Source organism: Zootoca vivipara, chromosome 2, assembly GCF_965207765.1.
Source record: "Zootoca vivipara chromosome 2, rZooViv2.hap1.1, whole genome shotgun sequence".
In the NCBI taxonomy this organism is placed as follows: Eukaryota; Metazoa; Chordata; class Lepidosauria; order Squamata; family Lacertidae; genus Zootoca; species Zootoca vivipara.
The window spans coordinates 28,868,519-28,883,510 of record NC_142584.1 but is presented as its reverse complement, the minus strand read 5'-3'; the positions used below and the strand labels follow the sequence as shown (position 1 = coordinate 28,883,510).

General features: G+C 43.3%; 2 protein-coding genes across 5 annotated transcripts in view; one reads left to right on the top strand and one right to left on the bottom strand.

Annotated features, from left to right (window-relative positions):
* GPS1 (G protein pathway suppressor 1) overlaps nt 1-5,255 on the bottom strand; it is a 20,602-nt gene extending 15,347 nt beyond the window's left edge. The window contains exon 1 of one of the 3 annotated variants that reach the window (XM_088663047.1): nt 5,067-5,255. Coding sequence is in view for 2 of the 3 variants with exons in the window: in XM_060271903.2 (XP_060127886.1) it covers nt 2,286-2,438 (153 nt within the window). In the remaining variant the exon portion in view is untranslated. Of the gene's footprint in view, nt 1-2,285; nt 2,485-5,066 lie in introns of those variants that run through there. The other 2 variants (XM_035104291.3, XM_060271903.2) reach the window with 2 other exon arrangements.
* On the top strand, nt 5,252-14,992 carry RFNG (RFNG O-fucosylpeptide 3-beta-N-acetylglucosaminyltransferase). Of its 2 annotated transcripts, none has more exons than XM_060271904.2 (9): nt 5,252-5,509; nt 7,278-8,424; nt 9,027-9,075; nt 9,471-9,573; nt 9,914-10,067; nt 10,964-11,049; nt 11,140-11,305; nt 12,179-12,264; nt 12,460-14,992. In XM_060271904.2, the coding sequence occupies exons 2-9, from the start codon at nt 7,924-7,926 to the stop codon at nt 12,524-12,526; spliced, it is 1,212 nt and encodes a 403-aa protein (XP_060127887.1). In that variant the 5' UTR covers nt 5,252-5,509; nt 7,278-7,923; the 3' UTR covers nt 12,527-14,992. The 2 variants fall into 2 exon arrangements, with proteins under 2 accessions (XP_060127887.1, XP_088519174.1); XM_088663048.1 differs by having other exon boundaries at nt 5,261-5,434.

The following is a 14,992-nucleotide window of genomic DNA, read 5'->3' as shown; positions in this document are numbered from 1 at the left end:
AGTGGTACCTCTGTACTTCTAGTTACAGACGCTTCAGGTTACAGACTCTGCTAACCCAGAAATAGTACCTCGGGTTAAGAACTTTGCTTCAGGATGAGAACAGAAATCGCATGATGGCGGTGCGGCAGCAGCAGGAGGCCCCATTAGCTAAAGTGGTACCTCAGGTTAAAAACAGTTTCAGGTTAAGAACGGATCTCCAGAACGAATTAAGTTATTAACCCGAGGTACCACTGTATCTGGTATGATAGTGCTAAAGCAAAACATGCATTTCAAAGTCATGGCATGAGCTACAAATGCAGTAAGAAATAAGGAATCTGAAAGTTGATCAAGTGAATAAAGATGCTCCCTGCCAGGATGCCATTTGTTCTGGGGTTAGCCTTGATCCTAATTAAAACGGGTCACATCTCTGCCCCACATCTGGTGAAACCTTCTAAAACAGCAGTGATCAAGCTATTTCCCCCACAGATCACTTGAAAATTGCTGAGGGTCTTGAGTTGTTTGCCTGTTGTAGTAACTGTAATGTGCTGTGCTAGATGCTGTTGGCTTTTTAATTGAATTTTAACAGGCACACTGTGGACCACCTGAATGAAGATTGTGGACCACAGTTTGAGAACCCCCTCCTCTACAACATATCTAGGCCTTACAAATACAAGTCTGTCTAAATCAGGCAAAAGGTCCACCTGTCTCAGCTTGCAGTTGCCTACAGTGGCCTCCTCACCTGTCCCCTGAAGCCGCCCGCTCCCATGATCTCAAAACCAGCTGCAGAGGGTAGGATGACCCTCCAGAGCAGATTTTGGGGAGTATGGGGGGAGGGGAGACGGAACAGAAGTCCTACTGCACCAGGAGAACCACACATGCAGCGCATGGGATGCAACCCCTACATATGCATGTGAATGAAATAATGCTGCTAGATTTTCAGTATTGACATGAGGAAACTAAAAATGCAAGAAGCTGCCGGCTGAAGTTTTCAGGTACTAGATGTCATCAGGTTAGGGCTTTCAGATTTTGAGTAAACCCTTCCTTCAGTTGGAGGCCAGAGGAGGTGGGGACAAACTTAGTTCCCCGCCTGAGTTAAAAGATGTCAGACAACCTAATTGCCTCATTCACTTGACACCTCAACAATGTCAGCTCACCTGTTTTTGCCTGTGCATTTTCAAATCAATTTGCATGGGCAAAGGCACAGCAATGTGCAAGTCCCAACAACTGTTTAACCCTCAAGGCTTGCAAAACCCTGTGTACAGCACCCTGGAAGCCCCGATGCAGTGCTTATGAAGCGCTGTGCACATGGCTCTGTAGGCGCCACCAATCTTGAAAACTGCCTTCTGGCTCAACTGCAGCTTTACCTGCCACACACCTGACATCATATACTATGGCAGGTGGGTGTGGCTTAGCCTTAGCCAAAACTGCCTCATAGACCAAATGGAAAGGCTTGATGGGCCTAATTAGACCCGTAGGCCAGAGGTTCCCCACTGCTGCTTTAACTGAAGATGCCGGGGAATTACTTCTGGACTTTCTGCAGAGAAAACATTTGCTCTATTAAGCGATGGGCTTTCGAGATGCAGAGGTTGGGGAGATGGAGATGTTAACATGGAATTTTAGATCCTGGAGCAATAGTGCACAGGACTGACACTGGAACCCATACTCATACAAAGAGCCACCTGATCCATGCTTTGTTATTATTTAGGTCTTCATTAGAGACCAGGCCCTAGGTGACCCCACCTTCTGAGGCGAGTTGGGTGGCTTCTGTAACAGTAACAGGGTTTTCTCAGTGGTAGCATCTCATCTATGCCATCTCTCTCCTATAATCTACTCAACACCTACTTTGCTGGTCTTTAATACCAAACGAAAGCTCTTGGTTTCTTGCTATGGACAACATCGCCATGATGGTCAATTTATTAATTTCCTTCTAAACAACCGTCTCAAGGCAATTTATGCGTAAGACATGCTGCTGCGTTTTCTGTGGGTGGGTTTGATGTCTTATATTTTCATTGTTTTAAATATGTTGCAAACTGTCTTGTGAATTTACAACAGATATTGTTTATTTAGGATACATTAACTTCTGTGACAGATTATAGCCTGTCTCTATCACCCCTCTTCTAGATACGCCATCCTTCTAGCTGTTTTAAGTACATGCTCAACCACACAATGCAAAGTCACTTGTCATTTGACAGAGATGCACCCACTTCAGAAAAAAAGGAACCGTTTTAAACAAACATGGCTTAGTGCTGGCAAAAGTCAAGTCATTCTCACTCAGTCATCCTCGAGTGCTTTCTCCTTTGAGATACCTCATAGAGCAGGGTGCAGGCTGATAAGCAGGCACTTAGGCTGAAGTCTCCAGATGTACCTGGGAGGAAGAGTTCTGACCTACTGCTGCGGGGGGTGTTGTATAGATCTGTCACTGACGAAGCAGCTGAGCTCGGAACTGAACTATCCCTCATCCTGTCCTGACTCTCTGTACCCCCTCGCCCTGACACAGAGCTCGCCGGCTGCTAAAGGAAAGAAAGGTAATTAATGCCTCTGCAGTCATAGACATTACTCCTCTTGCTCATGTTAGGCTAGAATAATTTGCTCCAGTTTTCATTGTAGGCGTTTGTTAGTTTCACTGTTGTATTACTGTGCTGCATGCCCCTTGGTCCATCCTATCACACACAGCAAGGAGTAGGGAACCTTTTTTTAAGTCTGAGGGCTGTATTTCCTTCTGTGCAACCTTCTCAGGGCCATGTGGCAGTGGTGGGTGGGGCTAGAGACAAAAGCAAGCGGAGCAATGAATGCAAATTTTACATTTGTGTCTACACACACCCAATTCTATCCTCCATGTGGACAAGCAAGAGGCACTATCAGATTTCAAGGACAGTTTCTGGACAGGCAAAATTTGGGGTGTGAAGCAGCGCCAGTGAGGGGTGTGGTTTGGGAAGAGTTCCAAGGGTCAAATGAAAAGGCTGTAGTTAGCATTCCACTGCCACAGTAAGTGAGCTCTAGAAAGACAGGATTGGATATAAAAACACTGTATTTTGTTTTCAACAAAAGAGCAGCAAATTGCATGACATCACTGGCTTGCCTTCATAAAATGACACATTATGTGAAGCAGATTAATTCCTGTAATTTGTCTTCTAGGCAGCACCCACAGTTAGTATCTCTCAATCCTCCATCATCTCACAAAACATAAAGTATGGGAATCAGAAGCTGTTGAGCAGATATGAGTGATATTTTGCACCCATTTCTACTATAAGGAAATTCTCATGACTATTTAAAGGCGTTGAAGAGAATGGACCATTACAAACTTGAAAGACAGGAACTAAAATATTTTAAGATGAACATGCACTGTGATCTAGCTTTGATCTTCACATGCAGCAAGATTTAAGTCACAAACTGCAAAATTCAACCTGAAAATGCCAGCATCAGGTGAGGGGGGAGAGCACAAAAATGTATGCTAGTGGAGAGACACAAATATTTCTTCTATAAAGTTATAATAAAATCTGTTGTCAAAACACCTGATGGTATCAGGTATGCTGTGTAGAGTCACAACACTGTTCTTTAGTTAGACCAGAGCTGAAGACAGAAATATTGCTGAAACAGCAGAGGCAAGTTGTGACGCGAGTTGCTGCTAAGAGACAAGTCCTTGAAAGTTATTTATTTATTTATCCACTGTGTTACAGCTGCTGCAGCCAGATCTCTCAGTATGAAAGACTCTACTATATTTCAAGCACCATGTTTTTTTTGTTGTTTTTGATCCTTTTTGGAAGCAGATAAACAATTAAAAGAATCAGCCATAATAAAATAGTCAATTTACTAAAATGCACCACACATAAAAGCCAAATCCTCTTGACCTTTGGTGCTGACCTTTAAAGCTGTAAACGGCCTCAGCCCAGTATGTCTGGAGGAGTGTCTCCACCCCCATCATTCAGCCTGGACACTGAGGTCCTCCTCCGAGGGTCTTCTGCTGGTTCCCTCACTGCAAAAAGTCAAGCTACAGGGAACCAGGCAGAGGGCCTTCTCGGTAGTGACACCCTCCCTGTGGAACGCTCTCCAGATGTCAAGGAGACAAAGAACTACACAACTTTTAGAAGACATCTGAAGGCAGCCCTGTATCAAGAAGTTTTTAATGTTTGATCTTTTACTATGTTTTTATATATGCTGTAAGACGCCTAGAGTGGCTGGGGAAAACTAGCCAAATGGGCAGGGTATAAATATTATTATTATTATTATTATTATTATTCCACAATTCCATTGGTAGAACTAATTTTCTCATAATATGAGGAGTGCAGGATCTGTAAAATCCCTGGAGTTGCATTTCATAATGCTGAAATTAAACAGGTCTCTACTATTCAAGTACTGTAATTACATTATAACCGCATTGAGCCATCGTTATTGTAGATCAGGATGTGGGCTGGCACATGGGGTAAGATCATTCAATCCCATCTACTTCCTCTGCAGCACACGATTTCGGGATTGGGGGAGGAGGTCTTAAACTTAAGGGTCTACACCAGGCATCCCCAAACATTGGCCCTCCAGATGTTTTGGACTACAATTCCCATCTTCCCCGACCACTGGTCCTGTTAGCTAGGGATCATGGGACTTGTAGGCCAAAACATCTGGAGGGCCGCAGTTTGGGGATGCCTGGACTGAAATATATTAAGAAGCATACGAACTGCGTCCACCCACGCCTTTCCAATAAGCTGCAAATTTCATGATATACTGTGGTTTCCACAGTGCACACTGACATGCATTAAAACAAAAACCATCCGCCTTCACTTGCCAGGTATTAAATTGCATGTTGCAGCACAGATACCAACGGCCCTCGGAGGTCCCTGTCGCGGTTCCACCAGAACCGGATTCCGTACAGAACCAAATGCATGAAACGGTGGGGCAGGCCGTAACCGCGGCCAACGGCCTTTCCCCTCGCCCGGGTCAGGGGCCCTGAGCCCACATTCGGGCCCCTCCGACCCTCTGGGCGTATCCGGCCCCCCCCGGCCCCCTTCCTCAAGGGCTGCGCCTGGGACGGCCACCCAGAATGACACACGCCCTGCTGATCACCCGCAGGGGCGCGATCCTCCTCGGCGACCCACCGGGATCCTGCTCGCCCGCACCCACGGGCCTGCTTGCTAAACGGAAAGACAACAGCAGCGCCTTGGGGAGGGGGAACCCCAGCCCTTCGCCGCCGCCCCCCCGAAACTTCATCGGTACCTGCAAATTGAAGACTTGGACGGGTAGCGGCATATTGACCCTCGCACCATGCACTTCCGGGTCGCGCCCCCTTCTTCCACTTCCGGATCGCGCTCCACTACCGGGTCGCGTCCGTTCCACAGGTGAAGCCCTTAAAGGGGCCGCGGAGCCTTTGCTGCCCGCTTCCAACGCGCTTCCCCGCCCCCCAGCCCCCGCTGCGTCCCTGGCGATCTGCTCGGCGGATGGCGCCGGATCCTAAGCTGAGCGACGGGTGAGTTAAGACGCGCAGCGAGACGGCTCCCGCGTCCCTCAGCCGTAGAAACAGCCTTGGAGACGCTGCGCGTAGGTAGGAGGCGAGAGGAGGAGAAGGAGGGTCAGGATGGCCGCGGCGGCGGGAGAAGGGTGGGGGGATGTCAAGGTGTGTGTGTGTCCTTGTTGCCATGGTGACCAACCGGGGTGCGGAAGAGCGGTTGTTTCTATGGCAACTGGCTTGAGAGGCCTAAAGTGCTGCGAAGGGCACTTATTGGGCTTCTGGGACATTATCCCTCTTTTAAGTCTCTCTTCCCCGGGCGCTATCAGCTCTTTTTGCTGAAAAGCTATCCCAGTTAAAGAAGCGAGGCCTTTGGGAATTGCTAATTCATGCCTTATTTTAAGTGTGCCCGTCGCCAGGCAGAACGGCTGCTTGGCCTTTAAATCCTAAAAACCAGTGGTTCCCAAACACTGTCCTCACTTCAAAAACTGCTGATGTTCTTGGCGGGCCACTCAGTTATTTTTTTCTGCCTGTAGCAGGAATTATAATGCACGGTGGTCCATGGCGCGTGATTTTTAATTGTATTTAATTTTTTCTTTTTATTTCTTACGTTGCATGCATTTTTTTTACCACTTGAATTCTAAACATTCTGCAAATCAATGTGAATATTTAATTCGGGCACGCTGTGGGCCAAGTGAATGAAGCTCAGGGAGTACTAGTCCACTGTCTGGGAACCCCTGCTATAGATGCTTACTTGGGAGGAAGTCTTGTAAGATCCCAGTGAGAGGAACTTCCTGAGTAAACATGCATAGGATTTAGTCCCCTCCCCTGGGGGGGGTATGTTTTTTCTGCTTGTCAGGATAAAACTTCAATACCGCTTAGGAGCACTTTGTCAGGCTTAGCATTTCATTCATTGGAACCACAATATATTAACTGACTACACATTCGCCCCTCTTTGCTGAAGCTCAGAACAACTTATGTCAGGCAGGTTTCCACCAGGCATCCACACAGGACTGATCTTTGAAACAGGTATGTCTGATTCTTTTCAATGTTAGGTTTGTTCAAGCTCACAGGAATCAATGAGTTTAGGATGGTGCACCTAATATTGTGCAAGTTTGGGCTATAACCTTGTTTCAAAGACATGTGATGTTTGGGAATGAGGCCTTTTGTATGTGTGTTTCCTTCCAAATCTTTTCTTGAAAGAATACCATCTGACTCAGTTTGATTCATACTTGCAGTGCAATATGAACCCATGTCTGCTCAGACGTAAATGAGGCTTACTCCCAGGTAAATGGGATCAGGATTGTAGCTTTAGGTATATTTAGAGCTGTACCACTGAAATCAAGGCCTATTGATGAGATGAAAAAACCATAGGGTTGGATACAGATTTAGTACTTTAGGAATAGATGCACTGAAATAAAGTCCTATTGATTTCAGTGCATCTATTCCAAAAGTACTAAATCTGTATCCAACCCTTTGTTTTTTCATCTCATTTCCCCAGCAAGTGAGGTGATAATTATATGAAAAAATAAATTAAGAAGCTTTTATTCACGACTATTTCCCTTCTGTTAGTGTATTAAATACATTACAGATTATACTAAATAATTGGCTTCTGGAACATGTACAGCTACAATATTTAAATAGGTTTAAATTGACAGGCCATGTGACAGATACTTGCAGTGCAATAGCAAGTTTAAATAACTGTGCTTTAGTTGCACTTCCATCTCTTGCAACTTGGTTCACAGAGGTCGATAATAATGTATGTGTAATTTTTTTAAAGAATTCCTGGTTCTCATGTTCATAGACAGAAAATTTTAAATATGTTTGTTTTTACGATATTATAACAATGTCCTTTTTTTAACAGAAAAACTTCATCTTATTGAAAGTGTGCCTATCACCTGAAGAAGGGTGCAAATGGGACACTGATAATGCACATTAATAAGAAGTGGCTGTACTTTAGTGATAGAGCACATGCCTGGCATGAAGAAACTCTGAGATTCAGTCTCCAACCAAAGGACCAGATAGCAAGTGACAGGAAAGACCTCTACCTAAGACTCTGGAGAGCTGCTGCCATTAAAAATAATACCGGATCAGATAGGCCATCTGACTTTAAAGCAACTCCATGTGTTCATAAGGAGTAAAGCTGTGTGTGCACAGACCTGTCTTGATTTTTGCTTCATGGCATCTTTAAACATTCAGCCTCAATACTTGTCAATATACAGTTTTAAAGTTGTTTAAATGAACTACCATATACAAATAATACAGTGGCTAGAGGCTCCCCTCTCCCTGTGGAACAGGTGCCAACTCTCTTGCGTTTTACTATTAGGATGACAAGTCCAGAGGTTAGAAATTGAAATATAAGTAGGTCTCTATGGTATTTGAATTCCATAAAAATTATACTCTGTTGCTGAGAAATTCCTAGACCTTGACAAATGTATCAGTTTCTGTTGTTCTCACCTGGAAATAATGTTGCAACTTTACAATATGACAAAGGCCCTTGGGGCTGAAGAATGAGCTTTTCTTGCATTAAGCTCAGTAAGATCTGCTTCCTGCTCTCGGTTATCTTTTGTGCAGTTCTCCTCTTGCTAATCCCCAAATTCCAGGCCATCTGGAAACCTAGAAGTTATCCACAGCCACAGCCACCACTTCTTTTTAATGGTTCCAGCAACAGTGACATCACTTTGCAGCAGGTGGAATCCAGTTCGATTGATCATTTGGATGATGAGGCTAGCAATATAGTGTCCTTGGTGAAAGAAGAACTGGTAGAAAAATGGAGTCACTATATCATAACCACTGGGAGATCTGGTCTGAAAGCTAACAGAAAGATGAATGACAGCCCAATTAATCAATTGGACAATTTGATGAAAGACCATGTGGAACCTGCTTTAGTCTTTGCTAAGGAAAAGCTGAAGTTGAAGGATATCTTTATTGCTGTGAAAACAACAAGGAAGTACCATAGAACAAGGCTGAACTTGCTGTTCCAAACATGGATTTCTCAGGCTAAGGGGCAGGTAAGAACACTCCCCACCAAGCTAAAATACGAACTTGTTTAACACTGAAATCTCATAATCTCTCATCAGGTATAATTCATAGAACTTATTCAGAGACCACATGAGGAGGGCCATGGGGCCATGCAACCTAATCTTACCCACATCAGTAACATATCAGGCTACCATGCCATCTGGATATTCAGCATGCATGAGAAGGGACTGTGTGGGTAAACTGGCATACATGTGTGTAGAGATCTTCTATGTGAGGTGGGGGATCTGAATGGAACGGAGCCTTCCTTGCATGGAGGATCTCTTATGTGCACATATAGATTATATAGGTTATATGCAAGGTATTCATGGGGAATGTTTTGATTGAATTTTTCCTGGATTGAGCAAAAACCTGCTTGTACAATGTTAGATGACATATTTGGTTCTCTCTCCACCAAATTAGGTAGCCAAATGCTGTTTAAACTTCCACATAGGAAAGAGAGACTGATTTTTAGCTTGCTGGAAACCAGTAGAATGTCCTCTTGCTCAATGTTCAGACTAAAACTAACATTAGTGTTACTTCAAAATCTTCAGGATATGAAGTCTTTCTTTGTTGTTTTCCATGTTTCCCACAGACATTTATATTCACAGACTGGGATGATCAGGAGCTACGTCTCAGGGCAGGTAAGCTGCTTTCCAAATTTCTGAAAGTTGTAACAGATTTATATTTATAGGTGACACATGTTAAGGAAAGTTGCTGTCTTTCTAGGAAAGGGACAGTAGCTCAGTGATAGAGCATGTTTTGTGTGCAGTACATCCCAGGTTCCATCCTTTGCATCTCCAGTTTTTTAAAAAGGGGATATAAAGTAGCAGGGAATATAAAAGACCCCTACCTGAGTAAACCATAGTTGCTTCCCCACTGCTGCATGGTCTGAATTCTGCTTTGCCTGTATCAGATGTCTACACAATCCACACTGAATATTACCCAGAGCATTTCTTCATATGCAAGCCCTACTGCATTTGTTATCTCTCTTACAAATCATGCATATTCCCCTGTTTTAATCATTTTTATTTTATAGGGGACCATGTAATCAATACCAACTGCTCAGCTGTTCACACTCGCCAAGCTCTCTGCTGCAAGATGTCCGTGGAATATGATAAATTCCTGGAGTCTGGGCGAAAGTAAGTGAGAGTCACTATTTCCATTGGTGCCTATTTTTTAATTCTCCTTTCTGGCATCAGTGAGTTAGCATGAGCTACCTCCAGCACAACTGATGAGCATAAAAGAAACCAAATTTGTCTGAAAGGATGAGTAGCATATCAAGATACTGACTTCTGATCTAACTTTCTTCAGTTGAGAAGAGCTTCTCTACTTTTGCCTTCTCAGATTGTGGCCTCAATTGCCTTTTCATGGTTGTGATTCTGTGAGGTGGACACCTTCACCAAAGAAACCCTGGTAGAAAGGGCCATCTTGGGACCTCCTCTGTGTCTCTCCATGTCTTTTTTGTGTGTTTTTTTGCAGGTGGTTTTGTCATGTGGATGATGATAACTATGTGAACCTGCACAATCTCCTGCATCTCCTGTCTGCTTTTTCACACAGCCAAGATATATATGTGGGGAGACCAAGCCTAGACCATCCAATTGAAGCAGCAGACCATGTTCGGAATGACGGATCAGTGAGCATGTCCTATAATTGAATCTCTGTTATCTCAAACTGAACAAATCAGATTCTTGCACTCACTATGTATTCCTCACTTAAATTTCCTGGAAGTCCTCCCCCTTCTTTTCTATTTACAGCCAGGCTTTCCCATCCCATTCCAGAATGTGACTTGGGAACACTTTCCCAACACATACGGTGCACAGGAAATTTTCTGCAGCCTCTTCCACTCAGAGTTAGACCCTTTCTTAGATCCCATTATCTTATCCTATACTACACTGAGATGGCAGTAGAGGGATGTGGTGTGTCATCTGTAATTCAGCTGATACTCTCGATTTGCTCACATCCCCCTGCAGTCTAAATATGATATCTTTGTAAATTATACCCGGAGGGTTGCCAGGTTCAGATGCAAGAGACATAATTTCCACCCCTCTCTTCATATACCTAAGTAAGAACAGCTACCTAAGTAAGAATTTGTGAAGCAATAATTATATGACTTCTGCTGCTTCCTGGCTCATCGCTACTCTGGGATGGAAAATCACCTTACAGAGGCGCTTTAGGAAAGTAGGCACCTTCCTCTGCTTGCAGATTCTGTCCTTCAAATCCATGCTTCATCCTTGTTGTGCTGTCGCATTGTGCTGCTCTTCAGGATTATGTGAGCAGTATGCCTGGGATAGCTCATTTGATAAAGCAAGAGACCCTTAATCTCAGAGTTGTGGGTTTGAGCCCCACCCTGGGCAAAATATTCCTGCATTGCAGGGGGTTTGACTTGATGTCCCTTGTGGTCCCTTCCAACTGTTGAGAGTGTTTGGATTTGGAGATCAAACAATGTAAGAGTTCCTGGTGCATGGATAGGATCTGACTTACCCAGGTGACCAAAAAGCTGACAGAAATATTGTTTGTTTATCTTGGTAGACCACTGCAAAGTTCTGGTTTGCCACAGGTGGTGCAGGGTTCTGCATCAGCAGAGGTCTTGCCCTCAAGATGAGCCCCTGGGCTAGGTATGTGCTACTTGGACAATTTGCTCTTATTTTCTGCTGCCTTACTAGAATCTAGAAGATTTCATTCTCTGATTTATTGCCTTTTGACAGCCTAGGAAGCTTCATCAGCACTGCAGAGAGAATTCGACTTCCTGATGACTGCACCATTGGTTACATTATTGAGGGGCTGTTGGAGGTGAAACTCTTGCGCAGCCCCTTGTTCCACTCTCATCTGGAAAACTTGCAGCAGCTGCGTGGCGAAGCTGTGCTGAAACAGGTATGGACAAATCTTCCTTAATCCATGCAGATATCTCTTCCGCTTGCCTGTCCATCAAAATAGATACATGTTTGTGGATTTGTGGCTGAAGCTATTTTAAGAGTCTGGTGTGTGTAACGATTTATAAAAGCAATACATATGCCTTTTCCAAAGGCTTGCCACAACCATGGAAAAACCAAGAAGGGGGAAATTATGGAAAAGAAGTATATCTCTACACACACTTAAACAACATACACAAATATGGATATTATTATTATTATTATTATTATAATTGGAGGTGAGGAAAGCCTTGAGGGCCTGAAAGTGGTGCAGTGAATAAAAGCAGGGAACGCCACTGAACTTCGGAGCAGGCTTCGAAGAGGCATTTACAAGTGGTAGTTACACCTCTGCTAACAGAATGGAGAAATGGAATGAATGAACAAGCAGGATGTAAGGATATCTAGTGCAGGAGAGGGGTTGTGAAATATAATAGTATTGGTGGTTTGATAAGCCCTAAATTCAGGTCTTGTGTGGTTTGATGGTTTTGCTACATAATCTTTCTGAAGTCCTAGCAGGTGAAAGTAAGGGGCAGGAACTCTAATGACCTGCTTCATCCTGGTCTTCTTCATTCTGGGGAAAATATGCTCCTTTTGACACATCTGGTCTGAGCCTAAGCTATGTTTGCATTAACCTGAGTAGCAGATAGGGATTGCTCACCAGCAACTTATTTGTTAACCATTTATTTTTACATGATTTCTGCTATTTGTCTTGGAAATACCACAAGGCCACTGTCCCTCCCCTGCCACTTCTGCATTTGCCAACTTTTTATTCTGGTATTGCTTGCCACACTCTGGCAAGTGCAGTTTCTAAGCACATGTTTCCCCCCGCTGTCAGGTTACCTTGAGTTATGGTGGTCCTGAGAACAGGCGCAACGTTGTAAGCGTGGGTGAAGTGTTCAGTATACAGCAAGACCCAACTCGGTGCGTATGTAACCATTTTTCAAGTGAAATCAATTTGACTAATAAATCCAAGCACAAGAATAAGAAATGGCATTTCTTTGCCAGCAAAATATACTGTCAAGTTATGGCCAATGTCCCTGCACTGGTGGCTTTGTATATTTCAGGCCAAGTTGTGTTAACTCCTCTGACAGTTTCTAATTTTCTTTCTATTTGCAGATTCAAATCTGTCCACTGTCTCCTCTACCCTGACACTGGATGGTGCCCCAGTCTAATAGTGAACTGATATCTGCCCTAACATTCAGATGTATCTCTTGCTGGTCCTTTTTAAAAAAATGTGCAGCCAAAGCTGTCTTTGGGGAGAAAACAGAAGACAAGGTCAAAGCAAGTGGCCACTATTGTAAATGGTCTTTGGACATATCTTTAGTCTTGAAGCACATCATAATCTATATCTGCAATGCTCTTCTCACTCCTTTTCTGATCACATATATGTCATGTTAGCCAAACCTACTTCCTATTGCATTGCATTTGTACAACCTCAGGAATGTTACAGTATGGCACTGTAGCAACATAGTTGAGGGCTAATCTTCTTTCCGCTAGAATGCTTGGAGGAAAGCACAAAGCTTTGTTTTGAGACTTCACATGGGAAAACGAGGGGATTTTTAATGGAAAAATAGTGTAATCAAGAAGTCGTAGCCTGTTGTTTATTCTGCCTCAGCATCTGTATCGTGGAACCACACTAGAAATGCTAGTGACTGCTTACCTACTAATGATTATAAAGTAGACCAGTATTTACAGGGTGCATATTATCAGAAATACCCTGAGAAGTGATACAATCTTCAAATATCTGAAGGGCTGTCACATGGAGTAAGCTTGCTTTTTTTGCTGCTCCAGTGTGTAGTACCTGAAGCAATGGATTCAAATTCCAGAAAGGAGATTCCAATTAAACATTGAGAAGAACTTTTCTGATAGGGAGAACTGTTTTGACAGTGCAACAGACAACCTCAGAAGGTGGTGGTGAACTATCCTTAATTGGAGGTTTTAAAGAGGTGGGTGGCCTCTGTCAGGGATTGTTTAGCTGTGATTCCTGCATTGCAGGGGGTTGAACTAGATGCCCATCAGGTCCTCTCCAACACTACAATTATTTTATTCTATCCTGCTCCTGTGTTCCATGCTATAGCAGAGCCACTTGCCTTTATGGCCATTTGAAAGCTATCTTATACATGTACAGTGGTACCTCTACTTATGAATGACTCTACTTACGAATGTTTCTACTTACGAATGGAGCTCCGTCTGCGATCTTGGATGCGGTTTAGATAGGATTTTTTCTACTTATGAATTTTTAGATAGGGTTGCTTCTACTTACGATTTTTTTCTCCCAATGCATTCCTATGGGATTCGACTTACAATTTTTTTCGACTTACGAATGTGCATTCGGAACGCATTAAATTCGTAAGTAGAGGTACCACTGTACTGTATTTCACTCTTGCCTGGATGAAATTCATATACATACTGTACACTGTTACCTCCAAGTCCCACACCTATTTGTCTTGAGCATTCTGTGCCCTGACCACTAACTAATATAATTGAAACCCCCATTTATCTTGGCTGGACCACTATACGTTTATTGCTTTTTGTATTGTAGCTTGTCTCCTCTTCTTGATGCATTCCACAATCAATATGCTGGATATATGAGGAAAGAACATTTGTTAACACATGATGTATGTGATACTATTTAAGGACTTTTTCCATGATGGACTGGATCAACTCTATAAAGGACGTTTTATAATCCTGGAAGTGTTAATGTTTAATATTCTCTGCAATCAGTCTTCAGCTAGCATAGAATAATATGCTACAAACTTACACTATAAACTACAAACTTACACCATACTGGCATGGTATAACCCACCTTGTAAATACTGTTGCAGCATTCACCAAAAAGTTAAAAGTAGGTTGCATTTTGGGAAAAGGTGAAGGAACCCTGTGTGTGCAGCCCTGAGATGAAATAAGTAATAACTGAAATGTTGACAAACTATCAGTTTAGCAGGCCTCTCTTTGCGACATAAAAAAATGAAGGTACCACACCATCTATTTAAGGAACTCATGCTACTTTAATAGTCATGAAGACAGTTTGTTAAGGGCCTCTTAATGACTCTCGGCCTCCTTAACAAACAACAGCAACCATTTATTTCTTATACCCTGCCCATCTTACTGGGTTGGCCCTGCCATGCTGGATGGCTTCCAAGAAAAACACAGGAAAAACAACCACCACAACATGAAACATTAAAAGCTTCCTGAAACAGGTCTGCCTATTTTAATGCACATTTGCATACTTCTGAATTTGGTTTCCTTGACACATAATTTCCCATTCTAGGCTATAGAGCAGGTGTTCTGTGGTGCTGTATGGATGCTGGACTCCAGCTCCCATCATCTTCAGCCAGTATGGCTAATGGGGATAGTGGAAGTTGTAGTCCAACCCCATATAGAGGGCACCATGGTGGCTATCCCTGCTAATAGAGCATACCTGCTTATTGTCTGTGCAGAGCACTGGCGATAAGTGAAGTGCTTGGAGTGTTGAATTGTTTGTGCATGATTAGACTGTTGCAGCCTTTGCTGCTATTTCTGAATGCAGGAGCATTCCCAGTGAAATCTCCCCCCTCCCCCCAAAATAAATATTTTATTGTAAACCACCCTGTGATCCTCTGAAAAAGGATGATATAGAAATTTAATAAATGATAATGATAAATAGCAA